General features: G+C 36.4%; 1 protein-coding gene across 3 annotated transcripts in view; it reads left to right on the forward strand.

Moving 5' to 3' along the window:
* Nucleotides 1–23,971, forward strand: part of rgs3a (regulator of G protein signaling 3a) — a 336,515-nt gene that overhangs the window by 61,154 nt on the left and 251,390 nt on the right. For 2 of the 3 annotated variants that reach the window (XM_061927475.1, XM_061927478.2), the window contains one exon: nt 20,204–20,285. In XM_061927475.1, coding sequence (XP_061783459.1) covers nt 20,204–20,285 — 82 coding nt within the window. Of the gene's footprint in view, nt 1–918; nt 1,702–20,203; nt 20,286–23,971 lie in introns of those variants that run through there. The other variant, XM_061927477.2, reaches the window with a different exon arrangement.

The raw sequence follows: 23,971 nt of genomic DNA on the forward strand, positions 1-23,971 counted from the left end.
GCCGCGGCACGGTGGTTGAAAAAGACTGCCATATTGTAGTCATGTTCGAAAAAAACTCAAACCATTCAAAATATTTAGTAGCATTTTTTTTCTCAGTGTTTTCTTTAAAAGAATGAATACATTATTAATGAACTTGAGATGATTAATTATTGGTATATAACACAACTATTTGATAATCACCCATAACACAAAAGCTAAGAGAACCGTGTTTTTTCTAAACATTTCTAAACATTTAGCATATAGTGATACAGTGAACTGATTTTAGCATCTTTAATGTACAACATGTATCAAGGTGGCTCCTGCATTCTTTTATTTTTGTGGAAAAAGTTTGAACACTAAGGGCTTATGATAGTTTGATAGGGTTTATAGTGGTTACAGCTTGATGTTGGAACTTAATATTTCCATTTCCATTATTTCCTATGCAACCTTATTTTGTGTAACCTTAGAGGTTCTTATTTATTTCCCACTTTTGGCCATCACATCTTCCCTGGCAGAGGTCTGGGCTCTACCTACTCCCCTTCTCGTTGATGCATTACTGTCGGATATAACAGCACTTTTCCCAAGCGCGTTTTGTATTACCAGTAAAACACACAAATAAAAATGTTGTTTGCATAACTGGCAGAGGAGATGGGGGTTGTGTGTGTGTGTGTGTGTGTGTGTGTGTGTGTGTGTGTGTGGGGGGGGGTGTATTGTCAGGCCTTTGCAGAGATTTGAATTTCCGCCCGGTGGTTTTGTAGGGGGGATGAGGAGGGCTTGAAAGGAAAAGCGGAGGAAATATGGTAGGTGAAAACATAACAAACATGTCTGGATAGAGGTCGGAGGGGAAAGCGTGTAATATCTTGCGTCACAAAGCATTTTTTTTGGCTGGGTTTGCTTTGAAAAAACCCCATTAAAAACCCTGTCTTACAGTTTCTCATTCATTACTTTGACATTCATCACCTGCACTTATTAGCGGGAAATGCAGCACCTCTGAGGAGCTGGTAGTGTGGACTCAGGAAGTGAGCGGGCCTTATCGTGGGTAGACTGTGGAGTTTGGCGAGGTATGCATGAATCCGTGTGTGTGTGTGTGTATATATATGTGTGTGTTTATGGGGGGTGTATGTCGCTGCTGCTGCTGCTGCTGCTGCTGCTGGTGGTGGTGGTGGTGGTGGGAGGAACTTCCTCCTATTCTTCTGCAGTTGAAGAGTTCCCATGAGCGCCCCTGCCAGCAGCGACACTGTGGCCTGAGCGGGTCAAGCCAGCGCCAGTCTCGCCTGCGCGTCGCCGGCGGCTTACGGTGAAAAGAAAGAGAAGAAGAAGAAGATGAGACTTGCCATGGAAGCTTGCAAACTTCATCTCCATCACTGCAAGTCTTTAATTGGACAATAGCGGAGGGATACCAGTCAGATCACAACCTTTCGGAGTTGACGTTTTCGAGGCCGAAACAGTCAGGCGGGAGCCTCCGAGATGATCCACAACACGCTGAAGTCCCCCTTAGAGGAGGAGCAAAGTCCCGCGAGGACCCACTCGGCCGCCCAGAGGAGACTGTGGAGGTACTCGGGCTACAGAGGCGCCGGCCGGCCCGAGAGCCAGCGGCGAAGTGTGTGCGTGCTCTCGGCCGACTTGAACGGGACGACGACGTCGGGAGGGGGAGGAGGTGGAGGTGTCATGCACACCATCCACGGATTGTGTCACCTCTGCATCGGATGCAGGCTACCACAGGTGTGTGTCAGGGTGGGAGGTGGAGAGAGAGCCAAAGCAAGATTTGGGTCAAAAACCTGCCCGTTTAACAATATGATTATTATTGTTGTTTGCAGTGGTGGGGAAGTGCACTGCATCATATACAGAGCTGTTTTTTTTATTATTTTTGATACCTCTTCTTAGCCTCATGAGAGAATCCAAATATTTTAAAGAACTATAAAAACCTGCCCATTTAACAATCTGTTTATTATTGTTTGTTGCAGCGGTGTGGAAGTGCACTGCATCATATGGAGAGCTGTTTTTATTATTTTTGATACCTCCTTTTAGCCTCATGAGAGAGTCAAAATATTACAAACAACTAGAGATGTCCGATAATATCGTTTTTTAAATATTTTTTTATTTTTTATTTTATTAAATCAACATAAAAAACACAAGATACACTTACAATTAGTGCACCAACCCAAAAAACCTCCCTCCCCCATTTACACTCATTCACACTCATTCACACAAAAGGGTTGTTTCTTTCTGTTATTAATATTCTGGTTCCTACATTATATATCAATATATATCAATACAGTCTGCAAGGGATACAGTCCGTAAGCACACATGATTGTGCGTGCTGCTGGTCCACTAATAGTACTAACCTTTAACAGTTAATTTTACTCATTTTCATTAATTACTAGTTTCTATGTAACTGTTTTTATATTTTTTTACTTTCTTTTTTATTCAAGAAAATGTTTTTAATTTATTTATCTTATTTTATTTTATTAATAAAAAAAAAAAAAAAGGACCATATCTTCACCATACCTGGTTGTCCAAATTAGGCATAATAATGTGTTAATTCCACGACTGTATATACCGGTATCGGTAATTAAAGAGTTGGACAATATCGGAATATCGGATATCGGCAAAAAGCCATTATCGGACATCCCTACAAACAACTATAACAAACATGCCCATTTATGAATATGCTTATTATTGTTTGTTGCAGTGGTGTGGAGGTGCATTGTATCATAAGGAGAGCTGTTTTTATTATTTGGCTTCCTCCTTTTAGCCTCATGAGAGAGTCGAAATATTACAAACAACTATAAAAAACCTGCCCATTTAACAATTTCTTTATTATTGTTTGTTGCAGTGGTGTGGAGGTGCATTGCATCATATGGAGAGCTGTTTTTATTATTTGGCTACCTCCTTTTAGCCTCATGAAAGAGTCAAAATATTATTAAAAAAAAAAAGATCAAAAACTTTTCTATTGAACAAAATGTTTTTTTTACTGTTGGTTGCAGTGGTGTGGAAGTGCACTGCATCACATGGAGAGCTGTTTTAATTAATTGGCTACCTCCTTTTAGCCTCATGGGAGAGTCAAAATATTAGAAACAACTATCAAAACCAGTTTATTTAACATGTTTATTATGTTTGGCTGCAGTGGTGTGGTTGCGCACTTCATCATATAGAGAACTGTTTTTTTTAATTAAATAGCTACCTCCTTTTAGAACTATCAAAAACCTGTCTATTTAACAACATGTTTATTATTGTTGGGTGCAGTGGTGGGGAAGTGTACTGCATCATATGGAGTGATGTTTTTATTTGGCCACAATCTCTTAGCCTCATGAGAGAGTCAAAATATAATAAACAACTATCAAAAACAGTTTAACATATTCATTATTGTTGGTTCCAGTGCTGTGGAAGTGCACTGCATCATATGGAAAACTTTTTTTTAATTATCAGCTACCTTCTTTTAGCCTGACGAGAGCGTCAAAATACAAACCCCGTTTCCATATGAGTTGGGAAATTGTGTTAGATGTAAATATAAACGGAATACAATGATTTGTAAATCCTTTTCAACCCTTATTCAATTGAATGCACTACAAAGACAAGATATTTGATGTTCAAATGCATAAACTTTTTTTTTTTTTTGCAAATAATAATTAACTTAGAATTTCATAGCTGCAACACGTGCCAAAGTAGTTGGGAAAGGGCATGTTCACCACTGTGTTACATCACCTTTTCTTTTAACAACACTCAGTAAACGTTTGGGAACTGAGGAGACACATTTTTTAAGCTTCTCAAGTGGAATTCTTTCCCATTCTTGCTTGATGTACAGCTTAAGTTGTTCAACAGTCCGGGGGTCTCCGTTGTGGTATTTTAGGCTTCATAATGCGCCACACATTTTCAATGGGAGACAGGTCTGGACTACAGGCAGGCCAGTCTAGTACCCGCACTCTTTTACTATGAAGCCACATTGATGTAACACGTGGCTTGGCATTGTCTTGCTGAAATAAGCAGGGGCGTCCATGGTAACGTTACTTGGATGGCAACATATGTTGCTCCAAAACCTGTATGTACCTTTCAGCATTAATGGCGCCTCCACAGATGTGTAAGTTACCCATGTCTTGGGCACTAATACACCCCCATACCATCACAGATGCTGGCTTTTCAACTTTGCGCCTATAACAATCCGGATGGTTCTTTTCCTCTTTGGTCCAGAGGACACGACGTCCACAGTTTCCAAAAACAATTTGAAATGTGGACTCGTCAGACCACAGAACACTTTTCCACTTTGTATCAGTCCATCTTAGATGAGCTCAGGCCCAGCGAAGCCGACGGCGTTTCTGGGTGTTGTTGATAAACGGTTTTCGCCTTGCATAGGAGTGTTTTAACTTGCACTTACAGATGTAGCGACTAACTGTAGTTACTGACAGTGGGTTTCTGAAGTGTTCTTGAGCCCATGTGGTGATATCCTTTACACACTGATGTCGCTTGTTGATGCAGTACAGCCTGAGGGATCGAAGGTCACGGGCTTAGCTGCTTACGTGCAGTGATTTCTCCAGATTCTCTGAACCCTTTGATGATATTACGGACCTTAGATGGGGAAATCCCTAAATTCCTTGCAATAGCTGGTTGAGAAAGGTTTTTCTTAAACTGTTCAACAATTTGCTCACGCATTTGTTGACAAAGTGGTGACCCTCGCCCCATCCTTGTTTGTGAATGACTGAGCATTTCATGGAATCTACTTTTATACCCAATCATGGCACCCACCTGTTCCCAATTTGCCTGTTCACCTGTGGGATGTTCCAAATAAGTGTTTGATGAGCATTCCTCAACTTTATCAGTATTTATTGCCACCTTTCCCAACTTCTTTGTCACGTGTTGCTGGCATCAAATTCTAAAGTTAATGATTATTTGCAAAAAAAAAAAAATGTTTATCAGTTTGAACATCAAATATGTTGTCTTTGTAGCATATTCAACTGAATATGGGTTGAAAAGGATTTGCAAATCATTGTATTCCGTTTATATTTACATCCAACACAATTTCCCAACTCATATGGAAACGGGGTTTGTATGATAAACTATCAAAAACCTGTCTATTTAACAACATGTTTATTATTGTTGGATGCAATGGTGTGGAAGTGCACTGCACCCAGTAAGGATGTTTCTATTATTTGGCCACATCCTTTAAGACTCACGAGAGAGTCAAAATATTATAAACCACTATCAAAAATCAGTTTATTTAACATGTTTATTATTGTTTATTGCAGTGGTGTGGAAGTACACTGCATCATATAGCGAGCTGTTTCTATTATAGCAGTTATTCCCAACTGCAAACCACTTTAACAAATATATTGATGAATAGGCAGATTTTTTAATAAGAATCTTGTATTGGATGTCATTGGTGCAGCAGTTGCAAGAAGACCATAATATAACATGGCACATTATTCAAATGTGTTTATGTGCTGTTTACGTAAGTGTGTGTAAGTGTGTGTGTGTTCTGGCAATGCTTACTTAATGGGGACATCACTCTGTTTACACAGTCACCTTTATCATAATATTGCACAAATGTTCAGTTTTTCTTTTAAAATTTTGACTTGCGTTGAGTAAAATTACGACTTTTATTACAACAGTGCCAAAAATTTTACGTTTTTCTTGTGAAATTGTGACTATTTTCTTGTGAAATTCCAACTCATTTTTCACAACAAGCTTTTTTATATTTGCATAGTATGTATATATTATTAATGTTGTAAATACAAATATTTATATATCTAGAAAGGGTGGTCCTAAAGTGGTAGGCATTTTTCGGAGTTCTCAAGAAGGTAACAAATACAAGAATGCGTGTTTGTGTGTGTCCTGGCAAAGCTTACTTAATGGGGACATCACTCTGTTTACACAGTCATCTTTAGGGGACCTCTGACAGTATGGGGACAAAAAAAAAACCAGATACCCTAAAGGGAAACCTTTTTAAATGATAGTCAGATCCATTCTGAAGATGCCTAAGGGATTTTTAAGCTTTGGCCCATAACACATGTTTGAGTGTAAAATTATCACTTTTGTCATCATTTTGCCAAGTAAAAATTCCAATTATTATTATAATATTGCCAAAATTTATAAGTTTTCTTATAAAATTGTGACTTTTGTCGAATAAAATTACGACTCTTTTCATACAATTGCCAAAAATGTAAGCTTTTCTTGTAAAATTACGACTGTTATTTTGTAAAATTCCAACTTTTATCATAATATTGCACAAATGTTCAGTTTTTCTTTTAAAATTTTGACTTGCGATGAGTAAAATTACGACTTTTATTACAATACTGCCAAAAATTTTAAGTTTTTCTTGTGAAATTGTGACTATTTTCTTGTGAAATTCCAACTCATTTTTCACAACAAGCTTTTTTATATTTGCATAGTATGTATATATAATTAATGTTGTAAATACAAATATTTATATATCTAGAAAGGGTGGTCCTAAAGTGGTAGGCATTTTTCGGAGTTCTCAAGAAGGTAACAAATATAAGAATGCGTGTTTGTGTGTGTCCTGGCAAAGCTTACTTAATGGGGACATCACTCTGTTTACACAATCATCTTTAGGGGACCTCTGACGGTATGGGGACAAAAAAAGGAAACATTTTTAAATGATAGTCAGATCCATTCTGAAGATGCCTAAGTGATTTTTAAGATTTCGCCCATAAAACATGTTTACTGGTTAGTTTGAGTGTGAGACATTTGCACAGCAGCCCCCTCATCGGCCTGTAGCTGGTACTGCACTCGCTGCTTTTTTTTTTTAAATGGTCCTCATTAGTCACGTACAAATTTGTGTGAATTATGCATAATTATTAAAATTTTGGTCCCCATGAACCATATTAACTCTTTTTTCCCCAGGGTCCACAGTAAGTATGATCAGCACATTACTTCATCAATCCAGAGATTTAAAGACGTGTATGAGCGAACTGGGCATTGACCATTTTTACCCAATTTTTTTTATGCCTCCACAACCTGTAGAGAGGGTGGACCCCACAAGTGATGATCAAAAACTTGGTCCCCATTCCAAATGATAACCAGTATGTGTGTGTGTGTGTGGGTGGTGTGTCGCTCCATTCACTAAACATACTGACCCAGATAACATTGTTTTTACGAGAGGAAGAGGAAAATGACTAGTTGACTGTAAGGTGTGTTTGTGTGTGTGTGTTATGAGTGTCCAATCCGCAACACCCCTGCCACACAGGAGCAGTATTGTAATGAGCGAATAACATCTCCTATATTTTCGTGAAAGGCAGCAGCGCACTGAAGCGTGAGTGCTAAAAGGGGAACGCTCATGCATGAACGTATACCGTGCACACACATGGGCCGCCTCCTTCCTCTTGAGTATATCTGAGATGAGTTAAAAACCCTTCACGACGTTCTATAGTTCATTCATCCGGTCGTGTACTCTATCTCCATTTGACTGAAATATTCATTCCGCAGCTGTCCCATATTTAAAATGAACCTATTTGCTTTGTTTATCCTCAAGGTGCAATATGTTATTAGATTGGGTGCACTGCAACATTTACCTGGGACGCTGGTCGACCTTTGATATTAATTATTCCACAGAGAGTTTCTAATGAATCCGTTTATGGGTCAAACTGTCATGCACGCTTTATTAACTGTACGAGCAATGTGTCGGGTATAGGGTTGTACGGTATACCGGTATTAGTATAGTACTGCGATACTAATTAATCATATTCGGTACTATACTGACTCTAAAAAGTACCGGTCCCCCGGGCCCCCCGTCGTCGTCATGTTGCATGATTGCTGTTTTTACAAGCAGAGGAGCATGTTCGGCAGCGCACAATCACAGAGTACTTACAAGCAGACACAGTGTGTAGACATAAAAAGGGAGAACGGATGCATTTTGGCCTAAAAAGTAAAGATAAAGGTGAAGTTATAACACTGAAATGCCCTCAGGAAGAGGTGATTTAAAGGGGAACATTATCACCAGACCTATGTAAGCGTCAATATATATCTTGATGTTGCAGAAAAAAGACCATATATTTTTTTAACTGATTTCCGAACTCTAAATGGGTGAATTTTGGCGAATTAAACGCCTTTCTATTACAACGTGACGTCACATCGGGAAGCAATTCGCCATTTACTTACTTTCGTCGGTGTGTTGTCGGAGGGTGTAACAACACGAACAGGGACGGATTCAAGTTGCACCAGTGGCCCAAAGATACGAAAGTGGCAAGAAATTGGACGAAATTTGTTCAAAATACGAGGGTGTGGGGAAAGCCGACGAAATGGTCAGTCGTTTGTTCCACACACTTTACCGACGAAAGCTATGCTACGACAGAGATGGCAAGAATGTGTGGATATCCTGCGACACTCAAAGCAAATCAAATCAAATCAACTTTATTTATAAAGCACATTTAAAATTTACCACAGGGGTAGCCAAAGTGCTGTACAATGGGCAGGTTAGAAGATAATACGAGTACCAAGCAAACACAACACAACACAAACAAAACACGATAAAAAATAAATAAATAAAAATAGAATAAATAAAAACATAAAAACATAAAAACAGGTTCACAGCATGTGTATTATGGGGCACCATTGCAGGATGGATATCACTCAGTGTTAAAAGCCATGGAATAAAAGTATGTTTTTAAGAGAGATTTAAAAACAGGAAGAGAGGAGGCTTGTCTAATACTCAGAGGTAAAGCAGATGCATTTCCAACGATAAAGACCCTAGCTTCCCAGGCCTGCTGACATCAACTCCAAAACTGGACAGATCAGCTTTCAGGAAAAGAGAGCGGATGAGGGTATGTCTACAGAATATATGAATTGATGAAAACTTTATTCATTACTCGCGGTTTTACGTAAATTATTATACATAAACTGTATTTACCAATAATTTAGCTTAAAAACATTTATTTTTTTCAATCATTCGAGTAGTCTTGTGTAATGCAGTATTTTGTGTCTATTTAGGTATGGTTAAGCTGAGTGCTGAAATCGTGGAAAAATATATGTTCTTAGCGCGCCTGAAATGGGCTGTCTGCACTCTCAAAGTGCATGTTGTTACCAAATGTATTTCATATGCTGTAAACCTAGTTCATAGTTGTTAGTTTCCTTTAATGCCAAACAAACACATACCAATCGTTGGTTAGAAGGCGATCGCCGAATTCGTCCTCGCTTTCTCCCGTGTCGCTGGCTGTCGTGTCATTTTCGTCGGTTTCGCTTGCATACGGTTCAAACCGATATGGCTCAATAGCTTCAGTTTCTTCTTCAATTTCGTTTTCGCTACCTGCCTCCACACTACAACCATTCGTTTCAATACATTCGTAATCTGTTGAATCGCTTAAGCCGCTGAAATCCGAGTCTGAATCCGAGCTAATGTCGCTATATCTTGCTGTTCTTTCCGCCATGTTTGCTTGTGTTGGCTTCACTATGTGACGTCACAGGAAAATGGACGGGTGTATATAACGATGGTTAAAATCAGGCACTTTGAAGCTTTTTTTAGGGATATTGCGTGATGGGTAAAATTTTGAAAAAAACTTCGAAAAATAAAATAAGCCACTGGAAACTACCTTCTGAAATTGTGATAATGTTCCCCTTTAAGACATCTATCTAGCTAGCGGCTAAAATCTATCCGCAGTCTGCAGTGTTTTAGCTACTTCTAAATCACTAATCCTATCAAATAAAGTAAGTTTCTTACAAGGATCATCCCTACAGGACGAGGAATAGCTAAACATGCGTCACTACACACCGTAGATCACCGGCGTCACAATGTAAACATGGGTGGATCTACATGTAACATCCACTGTAATGATACCAAGTACAGGAGCGTATCTCGTCAGTACTACTACCATTACATCGATATTTTTTAGCATCACAAAATCGTTTAAAAAAAAAAAAATATTATGTTTATAAACTCAGGAAATATGTCCCTGGACACATGAGGACTTTGAATATGACCAATGTATGATCCTGTAACGACTTGGTATCGGATTGATACCTAAATTTGTGGTATCATCCAAAACTAATGTAAAGTATCCAAACAACAGAAGAATAAGTGATTATTACGTTTTAACAGAAGTGTAGCTAGAACATGTTAAAAGAGAAAGTAAGCAGATATTAACAGTAAATGAACAAGTAGATTAATAATTAATTTTCTACCACTTGTCCCTCATAATTTTGACAAGATAATAGAATGATAAATGACACAATATGTTACTGCATACGTCAGCAGACTAATTAGAGCCTTTGTTTGTTTAATTACTACTAAAAGACAAGTTGTCTTGTATGTTCACTATTTTATTTAAGGACAAACTTACAATAAGAAACATATGTTTAATGTACGATAAGATTTTTGGGTAAAATAAAGCCATTTATTGTGGTGCCCTTTATTTAGAAAAGTATCAAAAAGTACCGAAAAGTATCAAAATACATTTTGGTACCGGTACCAAAATATTGGTATCGGGACAACACTGGTCAGACATTTAAACGTCTCAAAAAACTAGTATAAAACGACTACAGCTGTTTAAGTTAACCTGTTAATGAATGTGATTAATCACAAAAAGGTTTGCATAAATCACGCAGTTTAAAAAAAAAATGTTGACAGTAAATGCTCCTTTACCTCAACCGCGTACCAGAAAGGTAACAGTGATTAGGTCAATCCATACGTCAGTGCAAAGGACACTCGTGGTACATTTCACTTCAAAATACACCCTGATTGGTCTTAAGATAAAACTGTTACCAAGTTTTGAGCAAATAAATGATGTGCATTCGAGTAAAACATTCAAAATTGTTTATTGTATGACATTCTGAGAAAATTACATTTGGTTATGGTTATGGTATTAGTCCAGGGGTGTCAAACTCGTTTTCATTGAGGGCCACGTTACAGTTTTGGCTGCCCTCAGAGGGCCAAACATTAATAAAAGAAACATACATTAGCTGCATGATATTGTCACACGATTACCTATGCATTTGATTAATAAATGTATATGTGGAAGTCGCTTCCTCGCAGTCCCACTGTCAGACACGGCACAGGAGCCAAGCGTGCAGGTTTAACAAGGTTTTAATAAGAATGCTTCAACAAAAGTTCTTCTCTCCAGTAGAACATGACCTTTCAGTCACGTCCGTATCCTCTCTCCCCTCCTGCTCCCGGCCGCTTACTGTTAAAGACAACAGATGATTAGATTACCACGTACCACCTGTGAAATCTAATCACCTGCCAGCTGTGTCTCGCCGTCAGCACTGCCACGCCCCCGTCCGATGGTGCTCTGTCTTCAGCACCATGGACAGAGGTGGTGACCTTTGCTCCTGCAGGCAGCGCTGGCAACATCTCCCTCCACAGTATATTTTACCTACAATGTAGGAAAAAAAAAATCTGTGGATTTCGCGGTCAAAAAAATGGCAGAATTTTACCATAAAATTTGCAGTAAAATGGTCATACTCCATTTTACTGTAAAATTCTGGTGATTGAGCTGCCAGTTTTTTGTAATTTTTTTTTTGTATAAAAAAAAAAGGTTCCTCTTTTCACAGTGTATTATTGTAAATATAAAAATGGTACCACAGTTTTTTTCTTACGGTAGGATTCTGAAAACCGAGCTGTTTAAAAAAAAAAAAATATTGTCATGTTTACAGTGTACAATTTGACGGATAACGTGCTTTGAAATCATAAGGCTAAGTAGATATTTATGTATGTTTTTACCCCAAAAATGTTTAGAATGTATGATAACATAATATCTGTTGCATTATTAGATAGATAAAGTTTAAAAGATATATAACCGCATGCAGCACATGTCTTTTTTTTCTGTCAAAATATAAAAAGAAATAAATATAAAGTACTTTGTTGATGCATATTATTTCGAACTTTCACAGGCCATTCAAAATGATGTGGCGGGCCAGATCCGGCCCCCGGGCCTTGAGTTTGACACCCGTGTATTAGTCTATCTCGAATATGCATTCAGTTAGAATATGGTACACCACATATTTCTGGTTTCTCATTAAAGCATGTCCGAAAAGGAGTAGGAAGAAGCAGAGCTTATTTATTCCCGCTTCTTTCCGCTTCGTAGCATTTTCTAACACATTTGTTTGTACTCAATCTGTAACACAAACAGTAGATAAATAAGTAAATTATTAAATAAGTGACAAAATATTGGGGTCTTTTTAAAAAATTTACTCTGATTAATAGTGATTAGTCACATTTTTTCTGTGCAATTAATCTGTTTAAAAATAATTGTGTATTCAAGAAAGTTATTTTAAATTATGCAGGTGATTAATTGACTGAGATGAATTGTGATTACTCATAAATCCAAATAAAGTGTGATTATTTGGACAAATATTAATATCTGGACAGTACTAAAAATGTTTTAATAATATTAAATTTAACTAAAATTAAGTTAAACTACTACTACGTCCAATAAAGTTTTGTGAAACATTAAAGGTGTATTTTTCTGGACTTTGTTTACTGGACTTCAGGAACAAATGCTTAAAAGTATTTATTAGCGTTTCCTTTAAAAAAAATATTGTGTCCCTTTCGATAAAGAAGACCTGGATTACACAAGTTTTAAAATCCACATACAGCCCTACTTTATTATTATAATAATAAATACAACCAAAAATAAAGTAAAACGATTTTTTTGACAGTTTATTTAAGAAACATAGTTATTATTATAATTTACTATTAATTATTTATTTATTTATTTTACAACTGTTAAATTGTAAGCAGGTTAGATATAATTATTGAATATGATTAAAATAAGAGTATGATTATGTAATTTTTTATTTTTTTTCTCTAATGTGAACGTAATCCATGACCTGACCAGCTTCAAACAGCTCCAAAAAATACTGAGTATGATGTGAATTTAATGAGTTATGTTGTCTCATAGAAAAGTTTCTTAAGCGCAAAAAATATGACTAAAATGGTGTAGCTCTGTTTTTATTTGCACTTACATTTTTTTTGACAGTTTATATAAGAAACATACTTATTATTATAATTTACTATTAATTATTTATTTATTTGTTTTAGAACTGTTAAATTGTAAGCAGGTTAGATATAATGATTGAATACGATTAAAATAAGAGTATGATTATGTAATTGTATTTTTTTTCTAATCTGAACGTAATTCATGAACTCACCAGCTTCAAACAGCATTTAGCTGAAGTTCCAAATGATCTACTTCAGTGGTTTTCCGAGAATGAAAGCTTTTAATTGTCAACAGATGACCTGATTAGGACGCATGGGATGTTGCCACTTAATAATAAACAAGACCTGGACTAAGTTCAGTAGATGCAGAAAGAGAGCAAGACACACATTTTCTGAGAGAGTACACTTTGAGATGCTTTGTTTAAACCAAAAAAAAAACCCACCCTTTGTCAGTCAGGTACAGAGGTGGGTAGAGTAGCCAGAAATTGTACTCAAGTAAGAGTACTGTTACTTTAGAGATGTATTACTCAAGTAAAAGTAAGGAGTAGTCACCCAAGTATCTACTTGAGTAAAAGTAAAAAGTATGTTGTGAAAAAACTACCCAAGTACTGAGGCTCAGTAGGCAGAGATTACAAAGGAAAATAACAAGTTAGCCTTTACGCAAACCATAAACTGATAGGTGTGGGCTGCAACTGGGAACACACTGTGCACTTCTGATTGGTGTTTCTATGCATGCGTGAGTGTGTGTGCGTGTGTGTTTGTGTGTGTGTCTCTGTCTGTCTATGAGGCTGCAGTGCGTTAATAAATGTCCCCACACGATGTACATTTGACAGTGATTCATAGCAGGGAAGCTAACATCAGCCTACGGTGACAGCCAAAATATCTACTAATGTTACCTACCGCCGTGTGCTTCCTCAAATTTGACGTTGAGTTCATGTAAGCTTAAGCTTGTTGTTGTTTGCCGCTGAAACTTAGGTGCAGTTAATCATGTGACCGCCTGGCTCTGTTTGATTGGTGGAACGGAGTCAAACGTCACCAGTGACTGCATTTAATTGGTGAAATGGAGTCAAACGTCACCAGTGACTGTTTTTCATTGGTGAAACGCAGGCATGCTATAGATCCTACTTTGAAGGTCTGTCTGACAGACCAAAACAAACAAAGCGTGCATTAACAGATCGATAAAAATCAGTAGCGAGTAGCGAGCTGAATTTAGATAAATGGAGCGGAGTAAAAGTAGCGTTTCTTCTCTATAAATATACTCAAGTAAAAGTAAAAGTATGTTGCATTAAAACTACTCTTAGAAGTACAATTTATCCCAAAAGTTACTCAAGTAGTAGAGTAAATGTAGCGCGTTACTACCCACCTCTGGTCAGGTATGGACTATTGCTCGATTATTTGGCCCTCTCTACATGCGTCTCTCTCCAATAAATGTTGTAGATGTTGAAGGAACTACAATGTGACGTTTTAGGTTAATTGCAAGCTTCAGGCCTTCGGAACTATCACAATGTTTCTCCAAGGAGAGACAAAATTAAACACCAAGCCTCCTAAATCCCCAGCTGAGAGCATGTGTTTCACTTATTGATTTTTACCATTTAACTCCAGTGATCTCAATAGGATTGTGTTAAAACGTGGTGGAATGTTCCAGCGTCATTATTTCTGACAACATCGTATGTTGGATGGTGCATATGTTTTGTTAACGACTGTGAAAAGTGCTATTTTTTCCTGCAGAGATTGGAAATCCCTTTCCTCTCCACGCCATAGGGAAAATCTGTCACATCACCTCCAGTCTGCCCAAACAACACATTGCGGACAAGAAGAGAAGCTCCCCGCGCTGTAAAGTGTAGCATGCGATCAAAATATAAACAAGTTTGACGCGAAGCTACAATAACAACAACACTGCGCTTATTTTGGCTTGAACTTTTATTCTTTTTGAAATATGGGATGTTTAGCGATCTCAGTTCGAGGTCTGTCAAATTTGCGGTTTGTCGAACAAATATTTTACTAATTGTTATGAAATTAAAGGGTTAAAATTAAATCAGCTCTGCTTTTCCAACTCCTTTTCGGACATGCGGTAGTAACAAACTCGAAATAAGTGATGTATCATATTGTAATTGTATGCATGTTCCTAATAAACTAACTCCCTAACCATAAACATTATTTCAGATTAAATCATCGTTATTATTATTCTGATTATACAGAATGACGCTAAATCTCTGAAAGGTATCTGTTTGTCCAAGGATTGTTAGTGTCACACATGCTGAAATATGCATTTGATCCGATAGTGACAGGCTGTGAAGGCAATATGGAAGACGCTAAACAGCATGGGAAATTTGAGTATAAAATCAACATGACCGAACAGTCGTCCGACATAAACTGTCATACACACCCTATTTATATACACACATATATGTATGTATATTTATATATACATATATATGCACAGTACAGGCCAAAGGTTTGGACACACCTTCTCCTCATTCAATGCATTGTCTTTATTTTCATGACTATTTACATTGTAGATTGTCACTGAAGGCATCAAAACTATGAATGAACACATGTGGAGTTATGTACTTAACAAAAAAAGGTGAAATAACTGAAAACATGTTTTATGTTCTAGTTTCTTCAAAATAGCCACCCTTTGCTCTGATTACTGCTTTGCACACTCTTGGCATTCTCTCGATGAGCTTCAAGCACACCTATAAAGTGTAAACCATTTCAGGTGACTACCTCCTGAAGCTCGTCGAGAGAATGCCAAGAGTGTGTAAAGCAGTAGTCAGAGCAAATGGTGGCTATTTTGAAGAAACTAGAGTATAAAACATGTTTTCCGTTATTTCACATATATATATATATATATATATATATATATATATATATATATATATATATATATATATATATATATATATATATATATATATATACCAGTGTGTGTGAATGTGTGTGTGAATGTGGAAATAGTGTGCGAATGTGGAAATAGTGTCAAAGCGCTTTGAGTTCCTTAAAAAGGTAGAAAAGCGCTATACAAGTATAACTCATTTACCATTTACCATTTATATATATATATATATATATATTTTTTTTTTAATATATATATTTTTTTATTTTATTTTAATTAAATTAAATTTTTTCTTATGCCCTTTTTGTCAAACTCTTTTTTTATGACAAAAACACAAAATATAAAATATTTTACCCCAACAAATGTTTAAAGTGGAATATTTGATGTGAAGTAATTGGAGCCTTGAATATTGAAACATTTAATTCCTCATTATCTTTTAAAGAATGACAGCTTTTGACATGCATAAAAGTACTTTCAACGCTTGAGTCTACAGATCAAGTTCAGATCAATCCGTCGATTATAATAAAAAAAACTGCACATTATTGTCATCATGCTCCTATTTGTGGCGTTTTCCAATGTTTGGACACCTGCAGCAGACATATACCACTTTTTATGGGCATGTTAGAGGCAGTCCTGCAATGCACAATGGAACTCAGATTTTTATTGCGCTGAAAGTGCAGTCATGGAAGAAGTCATGGAAGAAGCTGGCTCGAACTGCGAGCGCACACAAGAAAATGCATAGTGCAAGAAGTTTTTTTTCATTTAAGAGATATATCAATAATTTATCTTCGATATGAAAAAACAAACGTCATTAAAAAAAACACATTAATTTTATTTGTTTTAATCAGCCCTTTAAGTCAGAACAGACACATTTTTTTTTCAGTTTTAATAGATCAAAGTGCATGTGCCAAATAATTTTTATTGCATTTTGAGCTCCCAGTATTGTGGGCGTTGTGATGATCAGTATATATTCTGCATATTCATGAAGACAGTTAGCTAAATCAGTCCTTCTCAAATAGTGGGGCGAGCCCCCCTGGGGGGGGGGGTCCGATGCCACGGAGAGCATGGGGAACATGCTTTTTTTTGCCTTACCAGAATATGATGAAGCGTATGTAGCACTTGGCTTCACTGTAACCACAGTGGGAGGCGAGGAAAGACCGGTGTGTTGTTTATTTTAATGTTAATAAGTTTACAATGTGTATAGTTATAACAATTTTATAAAAAAAATTATACTATTTTCAATCACGATGTAGAGCGTGAGGGGCAAAATATCTTCTTCTCCCTAGGGGGGTGGTGTAACAGAAAATACTGCGCTAAAAGGATTACGCTTCCTTTTTTTTGCTCATTTAAAAGACGCAACCATATGAGTATGATGTGAATTCAATGAGTTACATTGTCTCATAGAGAAGTTTCTTAAGCGCAAAAACTATGACTAAGACGGTTATTTGCACTTTGATTTTTTTTGACAGTTTATTTAAGAAACATAGTTATTATTATAGTTTACTATTAAAATACTTATACTTATTTATTTTAGAACTGTTAAACTATAAGAAGGTTAGATATAATTATTAAATAATATTTAAAAAATTCTAATTTGAACGTAATCCCTGAACTGACCAGCTTCAAATAGTTAAAAAAAATATATGAGTATGATGTGAATTAAATGAGTTACATTGTCTCAAAGAGAAGTTTCTTAAGTGCAAAAAGTATGACTAAAATGGTGGAGCTATGTTTTCATTTGCACTTTGATTTGTTTTGACAGTTTATTTAAGAAACATAGTTATTATTATAATTTACTATTAATTAATTATTTATTTATTTTAGAACTGTTAAATTGTAAGCAGGTTAGATATAATTATTGAATATGATTAAAATAAGAGTATGATTATGTAATTTTTTTTTTTTTTCTAATGTGAACGTAATCCATGAACTGACCAGCTTCAAACAGCTCCAAAAAATACTGAGTATGATGTGAATTTAATGAGTTATGTTGTCTCATAGAGAAGTTTCTTAAGCGCAAAAAATATGACTAAAATGGTGCAGCTCTGTTTTTATTTGCACTTACATTTTTTTTGACAGTTTATTCAAGAAACATACTTATTATTATAATTTACTATTAATTATTTATTTATTTATTTTAGAACTGTTAAATTGTAAGCAGGTTAGATATAATGATTGAATACGATTAAAAAAATAGTATGATTATGTAATTTTTTTTTTTCTAATGTGAACGTAATCCATGAACTGACCAGCTTCAAAAAATACTGAGTATGATGTGATGTGATGTGTTATGTTGTCTCATAGAGAAGTTTCTTAAGCGCAAAAATTTTGACTAAAATGGTGAAGCTGTGTTTTTATTTGCACTTTGATGTTTTTGACAGTTTATTTAAGAAACATATTTATCATTATAATTTATTATTAATTTAGTTATATTTATTTATTTAAGAATGCTTAAACTGTAAGCAGGTTAGATATAATTGTGGAATACGATTAAAATCTAGAGTATGATTATGTAAAAAAAAAGTAATTTCTAATATGAACTGACCAGCTTCAAACAGCTCCAAAAAATATGAGTATGATGTGAATTTAATGAGTTACATTGTCTCATAGAGAAGTTTCTTAAGCGCAAAAAATATGACTAAAATGTGAAACTGTGTTTTTATTTGCACATTTATTTTGTATTTATTATTATAATTTAGTATTAATTTTGATATATTTATTTATTTATTTTAGAATGGTTAAACTGTAAGCAGGTTAGATGTAATTATTGAATACGATTAAAATCTAGAGTATGATTATGTAAAAAAAAAAAGTAATATCTAATATGAACGTAATCCCTGAACTGACCAGCTTCAAACAGCTCCAAAAAATATGAGTATGATGTGAATTTAATGAGTTACATTGTCTCATAGATAAGTTTCTAAAGCGCAAAAAATATGACTAAAATGTGAAGCTGTGTTTTTATTCACACATTGATTTTGTATTTATTATTATAATTTAGTATTAATTTTGTTATGTTTATTAATTTATTTTAGAATGGTTAAACGGTAAGCAGGTTAGATATAGTTATTGAATACGATTAAAATCAAGAATATGATTATGTAAAAAAAAAAAAAAGTAATTGCTAATGTGAATGTAATCCCTGAACTGACCAGCTTCAAACAGATCCAAAAAATATGAGTATGACGTGAATTCAATGAGTTGCATTATCTCATAGAGAAGTTTCTTAAGCGCAAGAAATATGACTAAAATGGTGAAGCTGTGTTGATTTATTATTATAATTTAGTATGAATTTGGTTATATTTCTTTCTTTCTTTTAGAACTGTTAAACTGTAAGCAGGTTAGATATAATTATTGAATACGATTAAAATCAAGAGTTTGATTATGTAAATTATGTAGAGAAGTTTCTTAAGCGCAAAAATTATGACTAAAATGGTGAAGCTGTGTTTTTATTTGCACTTTGATTTTATTGACAGTTTATTTAGGAAACCTATTTATTATTATAATTTACTACTAGTGTAGTTATATTTATTTATTTATTTTAGAACTGTTAAATAGATATAATTATTGAATTTGATTACATTCAAGACTATGATTACTAATTTAGTGTTGATATTTGGGTTCCTCTATAGTGGAAAAGTTGGGCACTTAGGTCCAAAAGGTTTAGGACCCCTGCTTTAGTGGATCAGGTCCTATATGTTTACTAGTGCTACCAAAAAATACACTTTTTAATCATATTAATCACACTTTTGCATTAAGAATAATCACAATTAATTACGGTGTATTACTTGTGTGCACAGTTTAAATCAACTTAAAAAAAGACCCCATTATTTTGACACATACAATTTTATTTGAATGCATTTAATTATTTATATGTTCAAAACTTGAAGTTTTATTAAAAGTAGTGTTGGTGTGTATTTTGAAGTAAAATTTCCCTGCAGTGAGCACACCAGTGGGAGTCGTACACTTTCAACCTAAACACTGAACATGTAACAAGTAACCAAATGAATAAATTGCGCCATTATTCTGTGTTCCTACTTGATTATTGCGATAATGTTTTGTGATTAAAGCTTTAATTTTGTCCACTTGCACAAGTCAGCATGCTTGGAAAGGAAAATGTAATCCTACCCCTTTTTACATTTTTGACATTTTTAATAGTGACAGAACAGAATAGAACAAATGCATAAATAAATACATTGAAGAGTAAACCCTCCACTTGGATAATCGTGTGAGTATTGTCCCCATCTGAGGACTATTGTAAGTACGAGTGAGAGCAGACATTCCTGCTGTAGCCGCGAACAAAAGCAAGTCAGCCTTCCGTCTCTGGGAGTTGTTGTTCTCACCAACTCAGCTAATTGGCTTCCTCAGGAAACCGCCGTCAGGACAGTTCTAATAGGAAGCTGACGCCGACAAACAAATTGCTACTTAATCACCCCGATTCTTTTGCCAGCCAGCTACTTTCTCAGCCCTCCCCCCGAAATGACTTGTGTGTTGTGTTCGTGTTCCAGGTGACCATCCTTCGAGGAAAGGATGGATACGGCTTCACCATCTGCTCGGATTCCCCGGTGAGGGTGCAGGCAGTTGACCCAGGCAAGGATGTTTTTGAGAATTTAACAGGATCCGTATTAAGGAAAGGGATTCACATAGCCCCGTTTCTGGATGGAAGGAGGTGGGGTTAATCATTTTGCAATGCGGTCTGCTGAAAATTAGTGAAAAGCGCCACTCTAAATAGCAACTGACGCTGTAGTCAAAATTGGAATTGCCGCAAAACACATTTTAACTAAAGTTCGTCACGTTTCATGTGTCGGGTAAACTGCGATGAATGGAGCCATATGAATCCCCTTCCTTTGTAGTTCAGTTCAGTTCAGTTTCAGTTTATTTGGAACATGCATAAATGGTAAATGGGTTATACCTGTATAGCGCTTTTCTACCTTCAAGGTACTGTAGAAAATGCATATATGTTTAAGAGTTCTTTCTTTATTCATAGTCATGTTTGGATCAGCTAGTATTTTTCCATGTACAGTATACTCCGTATACTTTTTTCTCTTTGTCTGCAGATGTCTGTGTAGTGTTTTAGGCATTGGAATGTGAGAGAGATGCATCCCCCTCCTTATTTTATCAGTGTTGGGGAAGGGGGAGGCACTCCTTTTTGGCGGGGACTGTTTTCGTATTCAATAAATTGTTTCTTCCCGTTTGAATGTTAGACCATTTCGAGATGCCGGTATGACCGCATTGGTGTGGACTGGTCTCCTAAAGCTTTAGTAAAACTTGATAATATTCCTATTCTGTCTTGATGGTCCTTCTTACTCAGCATATATGTCAACTAAATAATTTGGGATTGACCGGTGATTTAAAGTCCCTGAAAGGGAGACTGGTCAGGACGCAACAGTACTCAAAGCGCTTTGACACTATTTCCACATTCACCCATTCACACACACATTCACACACTGATGGCGGGAGCTGCCATGCAAGGCGCTAAACCACGACCCATCAGGAGCAAGGGTGAAGTGTCTTGCTCAAGGACACAATGGACGGTACTAGGTTGGTAGAAGCTGGGGATTGAACCGGGAACCCTCAGGTTGCTGGCACGGCCACTCTCCAAACCGCGATAAGATACAAAGTAATTCATCACATGTTTCCAGTTGTTTCATTACAGCACATCCAAAAAGCTTATTTAATCCTACCCCTTTTCATACCATAGCAATTTTATCCTTTTTCCTTGTTTTCTGTAACAAAACAGTGAACAAATAAATAATATATAAATAACATACCACAAATATTAAATACAAAAATAATCTTCAGATTGAATACTATGGAGCCAAAACACTGGCAGTAAGATTTGGTATCGGAAAAAAAACCCAGACATTGTAGAAAAAGTTAACATTGACATGGACATTTTTTGTATCATGACGTGTTTTCAATGCACTGTTATTGTTTTTGTGTGTGTTTCACTGTTTTCAACTTTTCCTCTTCCACATTCGCTTCTCTTTTTATGGCTTCAAATGAATGCCAGCGGTTTGACGTGGAGGGGGGAGTACCTGTGGGCTTTCAGCAAGTTTACCCGAAAAGTAGTTTTAGTAGACTTGGGCTTGCAGGAAAAAACACAGTAAAAGAAGACAAAAGGGCCAAAGGGGTCTGAATTGAAAAAAAAGCTTCAAAATATAAAATTTTATATTTATCTTGAGTACATGACAGAGAAAAAAAAAAGACAAGTGGAAAATAAAAACCTGTGAAACACAAAAAGACAATAACCGTGTACAAAAATGTGAATATTGGCATTGAAAATATGTCATGATGCAAAACAATATCCACCCCAAAACATTTTTTTTCCGATGTTTGTATTTATTTTGGGGCGGTATACTTTGGTTGGTAGAGTGGCCGTGCCAGCAACTTGAGGGTTCCAGGTTCGATCCCCGCTTCCGCCATCCTAGTCACTTGGGCAAGACACTTTACCCACCTTCTCCCAGTGCCACTCACACTGGTTTAAATGTAACTTAGATATTGGGTTTCACTATGTAAAAGTACTTTGAGTCACTAGAGAAAAGCGCTATATAAAAATAATTCACTTCACTTCATTTTTTGTCAAAACTTTTTTCGGTGACCATTAGGGTTGTCCCGATACCAATATTTTGGTAGCGGTACCAAAATGTAATTTGATACTTTTCTAAATAAAGGGGACCACAAAAAATGGCACTATTGGTTTTATTCTAACAAAAAATCTTATGGTACATTAAACAAATGTTTATTATTGCAATCCAAGAACAATTTTGTGTTATGGTTACTAAGGGGAGATGACGACACAGACACCAGGGGGAGTAATGTTCTATGATTTATTATATATATATATATAGTTAACATATATATATATATATATGATAATAATAATAATAAACAATACTAATAAACTATAGAATGGTGTGTGACAAAATCCAAGAGCGTATGTGTGTGACTATGTGTGTAGATTAGCTGTTGAGTGTTACCGTAAATGTTGAATAAGGAAGCAGACAAAACCAAAGAGGGCAACGCAGAAGGGATCCGAGATTCGCGTGAGGTCCGTGGGGCAGAGAGAGGCGTCAGAGTCCGGGGCGAGCGAGTAGTCGAGGAACGAGAGAGGAAGTCAGAGTCCAGAGGGAGATCTAGGGAGAAGTGAGATGCACAGCTCACTTTCAGGGCGACGGAGGGTAGGTACACCATTGAGAAACTACGGGAGAACAAACAAGGATGTCAGACACGAGGGAAAAACGCAGAGAGAGAGAGAGCATAAGCCTTAAGGTATCCAAAGAGGTAAACTAAGTTCCCGCATGGATCCTTGGGTCCACTGGTCCTTTATCCGGCTCGCCCTCATCAGAGCCAGGTGTGCGGATTGCCGATTGTCTGCAGGCTTGTCGCTGCGTGCGTCCGAATCCGCGCCGTGACATTTTGTCCTTAAATAAAATAGTGAACATACAAGACAACTTGTCTTCTAGTAGTAAGTAAGCAAACAAAGGCTTCTAATTAGTCTGCTGACGTATGCAGTAACATATTGTGTCATTTATCATTCTATTATTTTGTCAAAATTATTAAGGACAAGTTGTAAAAATGTATTATTAATCCACTTGTTCATTTACTGTTAATATCTGCTTATTTTCAGTTTTAACATGTTCTATCTACACTTCTGTTAAAATGTAATAATCACTTACCGGTATTCTTCTGTTGTTTGGATACTTTACATTAGTTTTGGATGATACCACAAATTTAGGTATCAATCCGATACTAAGTAGTTATAGGATCATACATTGGTCATAATCAACGGTGACGCCGGTGAGCTATTGTATCCTCCTACGGTGTGTAGTGAAGCATGTTTAGCTATTCCTCGTCCTGCAGGGATGATACTTGTAAGAAACTCACTTTATTCGTCGCCATGGAGGCGAGGATTAGTGATTTAGAAGTAGCCAAAACACTGCCGACTGCGGATGGATGTTCGCTGCTGGCTAGCTAGCCATGTCTTAAAGCACCTCTTCAGTGTTATAGTTTCACTTTTTGTCAGGTTTAAACACTGATGACAGGGACGGCGTGGCGCAGTGGGAGAGTGGCCGTGCGCGACCCGAGGGTCCCTGGTTCAATCCCCACCTAGTACCAACCTCGTCATGTCCGTTGTGTCCTGAGCAAGACACTTCACCCTTGCTCCTGATGGGTGCTGGTAGCGCCTTGCATGGCAGCTCCCTCCATCAGTGTGTGAATGTGTGTGTGAATGGGTAAATGTGGAAGTAGTGTCAAAGCGCTTTGAGTACCTTGAA

This window comes from Nerophis lumbriciformis, linkage group LG32 (assembly GCF_033978685.3).
Source record: "Nerophis lumbriciformis linkage group LG32, RoL_Nlum_v2.1, whole genome shotgun sequence".
Taxonomy (NCBI): domain Eukaryota; kingdom Metazoa; phylum Chordata; class Actinopteri; order Syngnathiformes; family Syngnathidae; genus Nerophis; species Nerophis lumbriciformis.